This window comes from Bactrocera tryoni, unplaced genomic scaffold (genome assembly GCF_016617805.1).
Source record: "Bactrocera tryoni isolate S06 unplaced genomic scaffold, CSIRO_BtryS06_freeze2 scaffold_120, whole genome shotgun sequence".
Lineage (NCBI taxonomy): Eukaryota > Metazoa > Arthropoda > Insecta > Diptera > Tephritidae > Bactrocera > Bactrocera tryoni.
The window spans coordinates 35,561-49,165 of NW_024395835.1; the positions used below are offsets into that span (position 1 = coordinate 35,561).

General features: G+C 39.6%; 2 protein-coding genes across 2 annotated transcripts; both read right to left on the reverse strand.

The window, feature by feature from the left end:
• Nucleotides 1-383: 383 nt before the first annotated feature.
• LOC120780020 (coiled-coil domain-containing protein 40) lies at nucleotides 384-6,487 on the reverse strand. The gene is made up of 6 exons (XM_040112303.1): nucleotides 5,262-6,487; nucleotides 3,696-3,838; nucleotides 3,069-3,628; nucleotides 2,864-3,008; nucleotides 1,347-1,555; nucleotides 384-1,269 (listed from the first exon to the last, which is right to left on the reverse strand). Exons 1-6 carry the CDS (start codon nucleotides 6,164-6,166, stop codon nucleotides 469-471), a joined length of 2,763 nt encoding a protein of 920 aa, XP_039968237.1. The 5' UTR covers nucleotides 6,167-6,487; the 3' UTR covers nucleotides 384-468.
• Nucleotides 6,488-9,549: 3,062 nt separating this feature from the next.
• Nucleotides 9,550-13,253, reverse strand: LOC120780016 (mitochondrial basic amino acids transporter). The gene is made up of 3 exons (XM_040112301.1): nucleotides 13,156-13,253; nucleotides 11,442-11,903; nucleotides 9,550-10,405 (listed from the first exon to the last, which is right to left on the reverse strand). The coding sequence occupies exons 1-3, from the start codon at nucleotides 13,187-13,189 to the stop codon at nucleotides 9,774-9,776; spliced, it is 1,128 nt and encodes a 375-aa protein (XP_039968235.1). The 5' UTR covers nucleotides 13,190-13,253; the 3' UTR covers nucleotides 9,550-9,773.
• Nucleotides 13,254-13,605: the final 352 nt, after the last annotated feature.

A 13,605-nucleotide genomic window follows, 5' to 3' on the forward strand; every position in this document is an offset into this window, starting at 1 on the left:
TTGAGAGAACACTTCGGTGAGCAGATAATTTCACTTTTTGAGCCGGTCGATTGGCTACCAAGATCGTGTGATATCACACTCAAACAACAACAAAACAAGCGTGTCATTCGCCAGTTACCATTCAAAATGCTCGAACGAGTAGTCGAATATTGAACTCAACGGATGGACCATCTGAGACGTAACCGCGGCCAACATTCGAAAGAGATAATCCTCAAAGAATGTTTAGATTTAATAACAGATCCGTTCGTCATGAAAACCTTATCCGTTGCTCTCCATGCTCATGCTAAATATTTCTATAACATACTCGTAATTTATTCTAAAGTTAAAACTATTCAGTTAATTTTTTAGAAATCATAATGACCAAAATATATTTCCAAATCATATTGAATACAAATGTGCCAAAAATTCATATAAAAATGCAAACAAATATATTGAAACCTAGCCCCTGGCTAACTTGACGTAACACACTTAATCACGAAGAACTTGTGTGACTTTGGCGAAGAATTTTTTCTTTTCTGGAAACTCTATATTCAAAATTTGTACCACCTCGAGTAGATTATCATTTATTTCCATTTGCTTTTGTACCAGTTGATTCAATGTGGTTTCAGAGCGTATCTTAGGGGAAGACGTGCCCAAGCCTAAGCGTCGATACGATTTCGCGCGATTCTGTTTACGTACGATGCGTTCTAAATTGTAATGTTTCAACAAAAGGCTATCGTCAATCTTCTGACGTAGTTCCTCATCAAGAGCCTTCTCGCGCTCAATGTCTTCATACAAACGCGTTAGATCGGCACGGATACGTTCGTTATCACGTGTGACCTTTACGAGTTGTTCATCGCTAATAACGCTAATCTCATTTTGAATTTTCTTCAAGCGATTACGTAAGTCGATAACTTTTTGTTGTGACGAAATGCCAGTCTTGATGCGCTGCGCTTTTACCTCGGCGAGCTTCTTTGCCGACGCAGCTATATAGATATGTTCACGATGTGCCACACCGTGTTGCAAATCTTGTGCGAGCTTCTCTTGTGCGCGCGCCAAATGCTGAAATCGTATCTTCATGCGATGTATCTCCGATTTCATATTGCCGATTTCACTTGTGAGACTTGTTTCGTCTTTGCGCCAACGTAGCGTCTCTTCGATTAGCTTATATTTGGTTTCCCACGACAATGATTCGCGATGTTTGTCCAGCACCAAGTCTTTGTAATGATCGATTTCGTCCTGCAGCTCATCAATTTCGGCCTCCATATTTAAAACATTCATTTCGTGATCCTGAAAGCGTTTTAAAGAAGAATCCGTAAAACTTGTCCTTTATTATATCGGTTTGAGTATGACTCCTAGTGACTTACCTTCAACTTGAGTACTAGTTCATTGTGCTCCATCTGGCATTCGTTTTCCTCGTTGTCGTGCTGTTGGCGCGCATTACACATTTTTTTATTTAAGAGTTCTACTTTAGTCAAATAGATTTGTATGTCGTGTTCGAGTTCTTTTGTGGCCTCTTCCTGCTTTTCAAGATCTACATCGATTTTCAGCGATTTCTGCTTAATTATACTGAGCTCTGAAATATTTAATAAAAATCACAATACAAGTTTTTTTTTGAGGAAACGATTAAATAGGAAAGAAGATTCTCTTCAAGTTTAACGATTAGGAGTTTCCTGTCTACAATTAAAAGTTGATATTGAGGAAATCTGTCTGTGTATGTGAACCAATGCTTTTGTTGGAATCCGAATTCTATTGCTACCTACTTTGAACTCAATTTCGAGACCGTCGAGACGAGGCAGATTGCCACAGATACCCAATTTGCTTCCGCTGCAGGACACGAACCCTCAGTGATATATTTTGCAATGAAAGTCAATTTTGTACGACATAATACGGGGAATGTTGTGAAATAACTTTATGAATGAGTGTAAGTAAATCGTTTTCCAAACTGAGATCAAAGTAAAGAATAAACTTTAGATAAGGAGAGATAGGGCCGCTCTAATTGTCGACTATATTTTGAGATCGATTTTGCAGCTGGCAAATATTGTCATAGGGTATGCCCATTTCAACGTATGTTCTCTAAATGGCTAATGTATATATCTATCCCGAACCTGTGTATTAAGTCCTTAGTTCTGGTCTTGTCATATTTTTAGGATAAGCCTAGAAAGGCTCCTGAGTTGGCCAATTTGTCTGCTTTTTCGTGACCGGGAAGCCAAATTATGGACAAGTGAAGGTGACCTGCCAGTGAGCTTAAAGTCTTACTACATTTGTTGACTAATCTGGAATTAGTCTTTGTTGACGACAAGGCTAGAATACCGCCTGACTATCTGTGTACGTGGTAGCTTTCTGTATCCTCTCGTAGTTATTCAGTATAATTCCACAGGCCTTTTCTATGCCTAGTACTTCCGCTTGGAAGATTCTAGCTGAGTGTAGTAGACGGATAGCGAGAGAGTGATATCAAGATTTTCGAAGATATCCCCATTCCTACAGCGCACTCCATTTTTCGATAAAGATTGATGTAGTATCTTCCTCCCCTAATAAAACTCTTCTCCATTCTTGTCTAGAGGGTATTCCCACCTGGCAGTAACTATTGCAATCTAAACTTGGCAGGATGTAGTCCGAACTATTTAGATATCGAGCTGGATCAGCACTTCTTTAAGTCCATAACTATAACTGTTCCAAATTGGTGTATCGGATGTTGGAAAAAATTCGTTAACATTGATATATGTATAATGTTTCAGCTAACGTGATGACCTCGTGATCTGATTGAACTATTTTGAACAAAATACAAACCAACCGAATACCAGATTTTAACATAAGAACACCTTGAACACATTTACACAGCATTAACTTTTCAATATTTTATCTTCAACCTATCAGTACTTACGTTTTTGGGTGACCTGTATTTCAGTAAGTTGATTATTGCGCTTTTCCGATAGATTAACATAGTGATTCTGCATCATCAACCAAAATTGCTGGAGCTCTCGTATCTGCTGTTCGGTGGCTAATATGCCACGCTCCAATATCTTGATCTGCAATCAGAGAAACTCACATAATCAATTTTTTTTTTAATAATTTAACTATTTGAGCACCTTCTTTGCCTGCACACTGTTGGCCGCTTCCTCGCCCATGCGATTTATTTCTTCCAGGCGATTTGATAAGCGATCAATCTTTTTCATTTTGATATCGATTTGTGTTTCCAACGCATGCATCTCGGCTACAATCAATTCGGCATTGTGATCCACACTATGTAATTTCTTTTCTAATTCCTCGTTATCTTGATTCAATTTCACTAATATGCCCCGGTAACGCTCCGTATCCAACAAAGTGTCTGAGAGTTGACTTTGAACTACAGCCAAATTTAGTTCGGTACCCCTGCGTGTTTCCTGTGCTTCGCGCAAAAGTTTCAAGCGATACTGACTAGCTTTGTCGGTGATCAATTGATCTTGCGCCAATTTTAGCATGTTCTCTTCCATTTGATATTTCTTGGCATATAGTTTATCGCTCTTCCATTGCATTCTGCGCAATTCGGTTTCTAAATTGGTACCCTCACGATTTGCTTCGATTAAATCCTTCTCGTTTTGTTTCAACCAAAGCGGCAGTTCGTCGAGTTTCACTTGCAGTCCGAGCAATGTCTCCGCTTGCTTTTGACCTGAGGGCGAACATTAGAGTCGGTTCAGTTGCAGTTTAATGTCTCTACTAATTCTGTTTATACTCACATTCACGTTTAAGATTTCCACAATCGGCCAGGAGTCGCGATTTGAAAGATTCCAATTTTTCGTTTTGTTTTGTCTCCTTCGTTATCTGCTTTTTAATTGACTCAATACTCATTGTGTTTAGTGTAATAGATTCTTTCTCTTTGCTGAAAATAGAGAGTACTTAATTACATATTGCTTTAAAGCTCATTTTCACTAAGAAACTGTAGTATAAGCAAAAAAAATAAATGTTATATTTTCTAGTTCGTAAATACAGGTACAGCTCGTCACAAAAAAAGTTTTCTATACAAGGACATGATTTTGTTCGTTCAGTTTTTATTGCAGCTGTTGCTATAAAGGTCCGATTTCAGCGATTCCAAAAATTGAGCAGCTGTTGGTTACGACATTCTACCTCCTGAGTATGCTGGGGTGACACTCAGCAGACATAGCTGGTGAATTAATGTCGCAACTGCCTCCGTCCCGTTAGAATCATGGAAAGTCTCTGAAATAAGTGTTGCTTAAAAAGACGCCCTCTATACGCTTGGTTGAGAGACAACCTTGGAACCATTATATATCTATCCTACATTTCGGGGGACGGATAACGCTTGGATTGGGCAGCTTTTTAACTACGAATTGTTCAGAAGAAATAAGGAAGTCGAGAAGTGAAAGGAGATCGGTAGATTTATACCTGGGAGCGTAGAACCCAGAGTGATCGAACCATCTCCCGCGAAGTCTACTAAAAGGATCGGTGTAGTCGGCTACATCCAGGAAGAAAAAAATGGGGCAAACCGGAAGAAATCTGCTGACTACGGACAACATCCGGTGTGTTTTACGTGGGTACCTGCTGACGACAGCCTTACTCCACGGCGCTCAAAAGCACAACGGATCGAAACAATGCGTTGATCAGCGCCTTAAGAATGCTAAGCATTTTCAGTACCAATTGGCAGTGTGGCATGGACACACTAACCACCTTGGTAGGGTTCAAGGCCCATCTCCACATTCAACTGACAAGGTCAGTTCTTCCCGCGATTTGGGTTTTAATCACAACCAACACGAATCTCCACAAAGGGCCAAACCCAATGAGCAGATTGGAGTTACCTCCAAGGGCTACTGCTCCCCGTGGTAGCAGGTTAAAGTCTTTGGTGTGACCTTGTAACCGAAGCTACAACCAGTTGAGCTTTCATACAGCTCTGGACTGGTGGCCAGGATCTTAGTCGCCTCTTACGACAGGCATGCCTTACCACGGGTATATTCGGTTTCCCCCCCCAACCAGTAATAGGGCAACTGTACGCGGCGGAATCGCTAGTACGAGCAGGGGAACCTCTGCCAGAATTATGGGCAATACTTGGCAGTACGCTAGGGCTGCTGTGCGAAGGAAGCGTTAGTGGGCAACTGAACAGGACGTGACTCAAACGTCAACCGAGCGCATTCCATTGAACCTGTTCGGCAAAATATCTAAGAAGGTTCAAATTCCTACATATTACTATTTTATTACCAACAGCAGGCCTAATGAAAAAATTCTGGAGCCTTCATATAAATTATATATCTTATACATATGTATACTATATAGTATGTAAACTTATAACTCACCCCATAGATTGTTGCGCTTGATAGAGTATTTTGTCACGATGCTGTATGGCTACAATGACCTCACTCCAGGCTTGCGTTAAGCGCTTGTGCTCAGTTTGCAGCACCTCCAAGTCAGTATTGGCATCATTAATGCTCGTCTTTAGCACATCGGTTATATCGCGCATATCCTGCAACTCGCTGCGCACTATCTCGACTTCATGCTCCTTGCGTTTCACCTCCACATCCAGATGATAAAAGAGCATATCGGATTTCTTTTTGTCCTCGGACAGTTGCTTTTGCAACTGAGTATCACGATGCACAATACGTTTGGCATTCTTCACTTCGTCCTTCACCTCATCGGCCCAGTTGCGTATGTGTCCCTCCAACGTGTTCATATTCTCCAATTCGACCATGCGTTTGTTGTATTTTTGCTTTTGCTCCTTTTTCGTTTGCAAACGCTGTTCGTATTCCGCTTTCAGTTGCGTCACTTCATTCTCCATTTCCACACGTTTCTGCATGTTCGTTTGTATCTGCTGCACATAATCTTCCAACTGTTCATTTTGCCGGTTAATACCCTGTTGCAGATCATATAGCTTGGCGCCTTGCTCTTCGCGTGCCGCCTCCTTCAACTTTAATTGATATTTGATCTCGGCGATTTCATTCTTGAGTTGTTCCTTCGTACGCAAAAGATAGTCCTTCAAATTGGCTTGAAATTTCTGCAAGAGTGGGTGGTCCGGTGGCAGGAGCGCTAAGCGTATTGGCTCCGGTTCGTCGGGCTTAGGCGGCTCTGGTAGGCGTGCAAAGTCGCACTCGGAGTGCGTATCATTTGCGCGCTCCTGTTCGGACTCCGAACGCGGTTCGGGTCCAGAATCGACACCCGATGCCGGCTTTGCTGCATTTTCGGCTTGATTTTCATCACTCATCATATTGGCAATCGGTGGATTTTTTTCTCTCCGTGTAGATTTATATAAAATATTTGTATTTATTTTTAAGCGTTAATAATTCACACAAATTGTAAGCTTCTTGAAAAATATATTTTCTCGTTTGTATCTGTAAAGCGATTGATATTGCAGTTTGTTGCTTTGGAAATTCAATTTAAAGTATTTTGTTTTGATAAACAGCACCCAGTACGAGTTGCTCGTTGCCATAGCGCTCGAAGTCGACGAGTTGAGTGGTTTTCGTACGCAGAGATTTGAGCATGTTTCCAAGTGTTTGCGTGTTTATACCCGTTTCTTCATGGTTATAGGTAACTAAAGGAAGTTTTCCAAAGAAGATTAGTGGTATCCCAGACGAATTATATAACAAAGGATGGAAAATAATTTGCTTTTAGAAGCGTTGTGGCCTGTAAAACTATTTGGGACTTACTCTTTCGATGTTAGAAATATGTATACCAAATTGATAACACCATTAAAAAGTATAAGAAGAAGTAGACCACATTAACTACACTGATCTACAGTGGTTTTGTTGTACTAGATGTAAGATCGGTTTTTTATATTATTATGCACACAGTTCATGAAACTAACGATTGGAATTTAAGTGTACTCCGTCCAATGCACAAAAATGGAGACGCCACAACTACCGTGGAATAAGCTTTCCCAACATCTTATATAAGGCTCTATCGAGCTCACCGTCAGCAAACTGATTGGACCTTATTAGTGTGGCTTTAGGTATGGAAAATCAATAACTGACCATATATTCATAATGCTTCAAATCTTGGAAAAGACCCGTGAAAAAAGGATTGATACACACCACCTCATTGTCGATTTCAAAGAATAAACATTTTTTGCCATTTATTTTTTGAAAATTATCTCTTTCGAATGTTGGCCGCGGCTACTTCTCAGATGGTCTATCCGTTGAGTCCAATTTTTGATTTCTCCTTCGCCCTTTTTACTGGTAATTGGCGAATGACACGCGTGATGTTTTGCTCCAAGGCCTAAATCCAAGCGGGATTGTCTGCATATACTTTCGACTTTATGTATCATCACAGGAAAAAGTTTAACGTTGCGATATCACACGATTTTGGTGGCCAATCAACCGGCCCAAAACGTGAAATTATCTACTCACCGATGTGTTCTCTAAATCAAAATCCATTGATTGATGCAATGTGTGGGAAGTGGTGCCGTATTGTTGAAACCAAATGTCGCCGAGATCATGAGCTTCAATTTAATGTATATAGCAGTTGGTTGTTATGGAGCAATAATGGTCACAATTGACGGTTATATTCTCACCGGCATAATTTTTGAAGAAATATGGATCGATTATTTCACCGGCCCACAAACCACACGAAACCATTTTTTTCTGGATAAAATGGTACCTCTTGAATCTCTTCAGGTTGCTTTTCGTCCCAAATACGGTAATTTTGCTGTCTTACATACCCAATGAACAAAATTTGGCTCGAAAACATCGAATCATTTTGGAGCTTTTCATGAGCCCAAATCGTTTCATACGTTAGTCCGAGTAGACTCTCCACGGTTTTCGTGTACATTCGCAGCTTCGGCTGCTATATTTTCTTCACTGCGTGCTGGACGTGGTCTATTCCTTCTTCTTCTTAATTGGCGTAGACACCGCTTACGCGATTATAGCCGAGTTAATAACAGCGCGCCAGTCGTTTTTTCTTTTCGCTACGTGGCGCCAATTGGATATTCCAAGCGAAGCCAGGTCCTTCTCCACTTGGTCCTTCCAACGGAGTGGAGGTCTTCCTCTTCCTCTGCTTCCCCCGGCGGGTACTGCGTCGAATATTTTCAGAGCTGGAGTGTTTTCGTCCATCCGGACAACATGACCTAGCCAGCGTAGCCGCTGCCTTTTAATTCGCTGAACTATGTCAATGTCGTCATATATCTCATACAACTCATCGTTCCATCGAATGCGATATTCGCCGTGGCCAATGCGTAAAGGACCATAAATCTTTCACAGAATTTTTCTCTCGAAAACTCGTAACGTCGACCCATCGGTTGCTGTCATCGCCCAAGCCTCTGCACCATATAGCAGGACGGGAATTATGAGCGATTTATAGAGTTTAGCTTTTGTTCGTCGAGCGAGGACTTTACTTTTCAATTGCCTACTCAGTCCGAAGTAGCACCTGTTGCGTTCGATTTCCAGGCTGACATTATTGGTGGTGTTAATGCTGGTTCCTAAATAGACGAAATTATCTACAACTTCAAAGTTATGACTGTCAACAGTGACGTGAGAGCCAAGTCGCGAGTGCGACGACTGTTTGTTTGATGACAGGAGATATTTCGTTTTGCCCTCGTTCACTACCTGACCCATTTTCTGTGCTTCCTTGTCCAGCCTGGAGAGAGCAGAACTAACGGCGCGGGTGTTGAGGCCGATGATATCAATATCGTCGGCATACGCCAGCAGCTGTACACTCTTATAGAAGATGGTACCTTCTCTGTTTAGTTCTGCAGCTCGAACTATTTTCTCCAGAAGCAGGTTGAATTAGTCGCACGATAGGGAGTCGCCTTGTCTGAAACCTCGTTTGGTATCGAACGGCTCGGAGAGGTCCTTCTCGATCCTGACGGAGCTTTTCGTGTTGCTCAACGTCAGTTTACACAGCCGTATCAGTTTTGCGGGGATACCAAATTCAGACATCGCGGCATAAAGGCAGCTCCTTTTCGTGCTGTCGAAAGCAGCTTTGAAATCGACGAAGAGGTGGTGTGTGTCGATTCTCCTTTCACGGGTCTTTTCCAAGATTTGGCGCGTGATGAATATCTGGTCGGCTGTTGATTTTCCAGGTCTGAAGCCACACTGATAAGGTCCAATCAGCTTGTTGACGGTGGGCTTTAACCTTTCACACAATACGCTCGATAGAACCTTATATGCGATGTTGAGGAGGCTAATCCCACGGTAGTTGGCGCAGATTGTGGGGTCTCCTTTTTTATGGATTGGGCAGAGCACACTTAAATTCCAATCGTTGGGCATGCTTTCGTCCGACCATATTTTACAAAGAAGTGGTCTATTCGGTCGAACATTATCCAATAATGATGGCTGGTTCTCAAGATGGGTGATGTCGTTGCTAATAGTTCGCTCAGTTTCCCAATAAAGTTGAACGATTTGTAAAAGTTAATCAGGCGTAAGTCTCCCCATGATCAAATGCCAAACAATACTCCACAAAAAGAATATGACAGCTTGACACGACTCACGCGTGATCTATCAAAAAAGCTATTGAAAAAAGTATCTCTATCAGGATCACCCGTTGTGATATAAACCTGTTATATTTAAGGACGAATAAAATGATTTTGTTGTTTATCATAGTAAAATATTTTATTTCTGCCCTTTTTCATTTATAAAACTTCAAAACGTGAATGCGTTCATTCGTAAAACGTTGGCATTTTCAACTATTTCACATTTATTAATTTACATAATTCCTAACTACAGATGATTTTATGCTTTGGCACTACGTATTTTTGTATATAAATAAATATATGTACAATAACTATTCATACATATAAATAAAACATACATACATACATATATATGGTATTATATATATAAATGCAACTAGTCAGCTATAACGGACTTTATATGGTATTCTCAATCATTATCCCCACAAAGTTCTCTTATTTTTATGCGTTCATCTTCGAAAACATAATATTTAAAATCATTATCATTTTCTGGATAAAATTCATGCGCTAAATCTTCGATTTCCGAATGACAGACGGCTTCATTGAAGGCACCTAGGCTGTGTAAAATTTTCACCATCGTATAACGCTTCTCACGCACTTCATGGCGCTCTTTGTCATAACGATGCAGATAGGATAAGGGCATCTCCGCCGATATAGGTACCCTCGATATGGCCAACTGATCGGTTGTCTGTAATTCCATCTCCAAATTTGTACGCTTTGTCAGACCCAAAATGCAAGCGACCACATAGAAACAGGCGGCATTCGCGGGGAACGCGCGTATAATAGTTGAATTGAGACCACGGAAGAAGAAATGCAGTCCATCTTTATTATAATTTCTGACCGCACAATCCCAGGCGCCTTTGTACACGGGCGCTGAACTCATACCATCTGCTTGCAACAGCGTCTTAATTACATCTGTGGGGTAAGATACGAGCCATGAAGCGATACCGGCTAAGCCGCCGGCAGTTAGAGCGTGTGGGACGCTCGGTTTTTCTTTTAACGACATAAACCATTCGTAGCTTACGAAGTAGGCGGCGAAACCTTGAGAAGAAAAAGTAATAGTTAATATAACACTTCTTAACATAACTATGGATGGTTGATATTATATTAATGTATAATATTATTTCGAGAATTTTATCGCGTTGAACTGTCTAGCACGCTTGCGCCGCTGCGATGAAATAAAGTTGACATTAAACTATCTTACGATCCCTTCAGACGGTTTTTGAGTTTTGAACAATGGAATGGCTGGTGCTAAACTTACGACTTATTAGCTAATATCTATGTTGAGTCAATCTGTTTAGACATAACCTTAAACAATTTACGATCTTCTCAAATATTTCTCAGTTCTGAAGAAATCTTAAGACTTCTGTGCAAGTATTTTTATCTGACCTCGGTGCTAAACTCACGAATTAAAATCTTATCTCATCGGTGAGTCGATCTGATTATAGATCTGATGATAGCTCGTCTAGCTCCCAACGATGACTGGGGCGGGATATCAAAAAAGAATTTTAAGCAATGTCTCTCGTCTTCCGCCGCAGTTTTCTTCAAGGTTGCAGATGTAGATCTGCTTGTTTTCGTTGCAGGCTTCCGAACATTTCAGTACTCCTCGATTTGGTCTATGAGTTTGCTTATTTCGCTTCTAGGCCTATTTATCAGTGTACTTTGTTCTTATCGGAGCCGCAAAAAATATTCCGAAATAAGTTTCGAGAAATGCCGTTAGGTTGACCGCTTAAAAACCGGATCCTTTTCGATTATGTGTAACCCATTAAACTGTAAGCTTTGTATTGTCACACTTCGGCTAAACAAGGTTAGTAGTCCTAAATGCTTAACGCACGTTTCCCATGCTTAGTGGAGGTATTCCCTGATAGTTTCTCGGGAATATTATATTAACCCCAATTTGAATTCTTTTGTTATCGTCTAATTTCCCAATACGAATTTAACATTAAAATGGTCGGGATATCCGACAAACTTAATGAAACTTAATCCTTACCGTCTTTGAAGAAACATAATACTTATCATACTATCTTTATAGAGTTAGCTTGTATACTACAAACACTTAAAAATACAATTCACCCACCTGGTACATCTCTGAGCGCTGTCATTCCCAAACCACGAAAACCACCTTTAAACCCATCTGTCTGTATTATATGTCTTATACATTCAATAGGACTTTTGTATTGAGGAGCTTTTGGATCCATATGTTGTAATTGCATACGCGTTTTAGCCAATTCCATTGGTGAACACACTATACTCTGCGCAAAGCCCGACACGCAACCAGCTATGAAATGTGAATATAATGAATTTGAGTCCACCATCTGTCGCTGTACATTGCCGTATACACCAAAGACTATGGCATTAACAACACTTATTCCCATCAGTGGGCTGGACATGCCACGGTATAAACTTTTCACACCATCCGTACGAACTAGCGACGATATACAATGAAAGGTGCCACGATATATAGGATTCTTAACATCCTGCATCTGTAGATGAACTTTAACTGTATCGAATGGATGACCGACTAAAACACCTGCACAGCCTGGAAAGTAGAATAGAAAAAGCAAATTTGTAGTGAAAAGAAAAACACGAGATCAGTCTTGAATTGTAACTCTTGGTTTCTAATGGATTGTAGCATTTTTGTTAACCAGCGGGAGCTAATACTAAATAAACACGGAACAAAAAATACGTATTTTTTATTGATCCCGAAGAAATCATCCCGAGTACGTTTCAAATAATACGTATATAGATAACTAATGAAACGGCCGCGCCTAAAACTTGTCGGAAAATACATACATGGTAAAAGAGAACGGGGAGAATTCGTGGGAATCTTTGTTTTGTGCCTTTTTTCTCCGTTGCTTTTTTTAATTTTGGATTTTGTTTCGACTAGGACCAAGAACGCTAATGATCCTCATCGTTTTTTGTCTTTGCTCAGATCTGTTTAAAGATATGGGAGAGTCATTTCAACTGAAGGACTGTTTTATAAAATCCATGACTCATTCTACTTTGTAGCCAATATATAAGTATGTATATAAAGCCCAGATATATTGAGATTTTAAGTTGGTTGAGTCCTGATAATGGATAATATGACTTGAACTTCAAGTGATCTACCCAAGAGAATCTTTGAGTTTATTGATTTCACTACTGTCTTGCCTAATTTTGAACACATACCTTATAAAAACCAGGGAATAACTCACTTTCTATGCCATTTAGACGGCTAACAAAGTCATCTGGACTAAAGTATTCACTATTCGTAAAGTGCACAAGTAAGAATTTTAAGCTAAGTCTCATTGCGAAAGACAAATTTCTTTCCCAAAAGGCTTCAAGTCCGCGGATGTAGGGCAACTTACTTTTGTTCCGTGTTGAAAAAGGTGAGGCAGTTAAATTTATACAACAAGAAGCATTGGAGCTTGTATCAATGATATAAACATATTAATAATTTTAAATCCAAAATATCCAAAGTTTATGTCAATGACATAAACATATTTATAATTTTAAATCCAAAATATCCAAAGCGATCGGCGTTTATTTTAATTAAGAGGCTAATAATGTCTCACTTATTGTGTAATTTATACATCGATCACCTTGTTATGATCGTTTGGTGTGTTGCCAAGTCTATTATCATTAAGAATTAGATGGGTTTCAGCCGATATTTTCATAACTTTTTTAAGATGAAAAGTCATTCAGACGTTCCCATAACTCTATATTTTTAATGATTCAATTAATTGCTTGATTCAGACCTATTTGTACACCCCTTTTTTGATGTCAAATACATACAATACTTGTGTACTTACCACCGAGGCAACCTGCTACAAAATCGAACGCCATGACCACTAGATGTGCTCTATTTACAGGAACTAAATTCTGTAAGTGGGCACTCTCTGGAGGGGTCTGAAATGTGAATCAATATGTATAGTGATGATAAGTAAGCATTTATAAGAATATTTATACAATCGTATGTAATTATTTATTATATGTATATCTAGTAGATTATTCTTAATCACATGTTTATGACTTAATAATTGCTTCTAATCTTTAAATTATGAATTATAAAGAAATTAATATTTTATGTAACATAATTAAGCGTTTTTTCGAACCAAACCATTAACTGAGGCAATTAAGAACTCAATCGTGTCTTTTCTTAAAATATATAAAATTCAGCTTAAAAATTTTTATTCAGCAAGTGCTCAGAATATTTTTTCTCTCTTCGTTTGACAAGAACTAAATTCTTTCACTAAATAGAC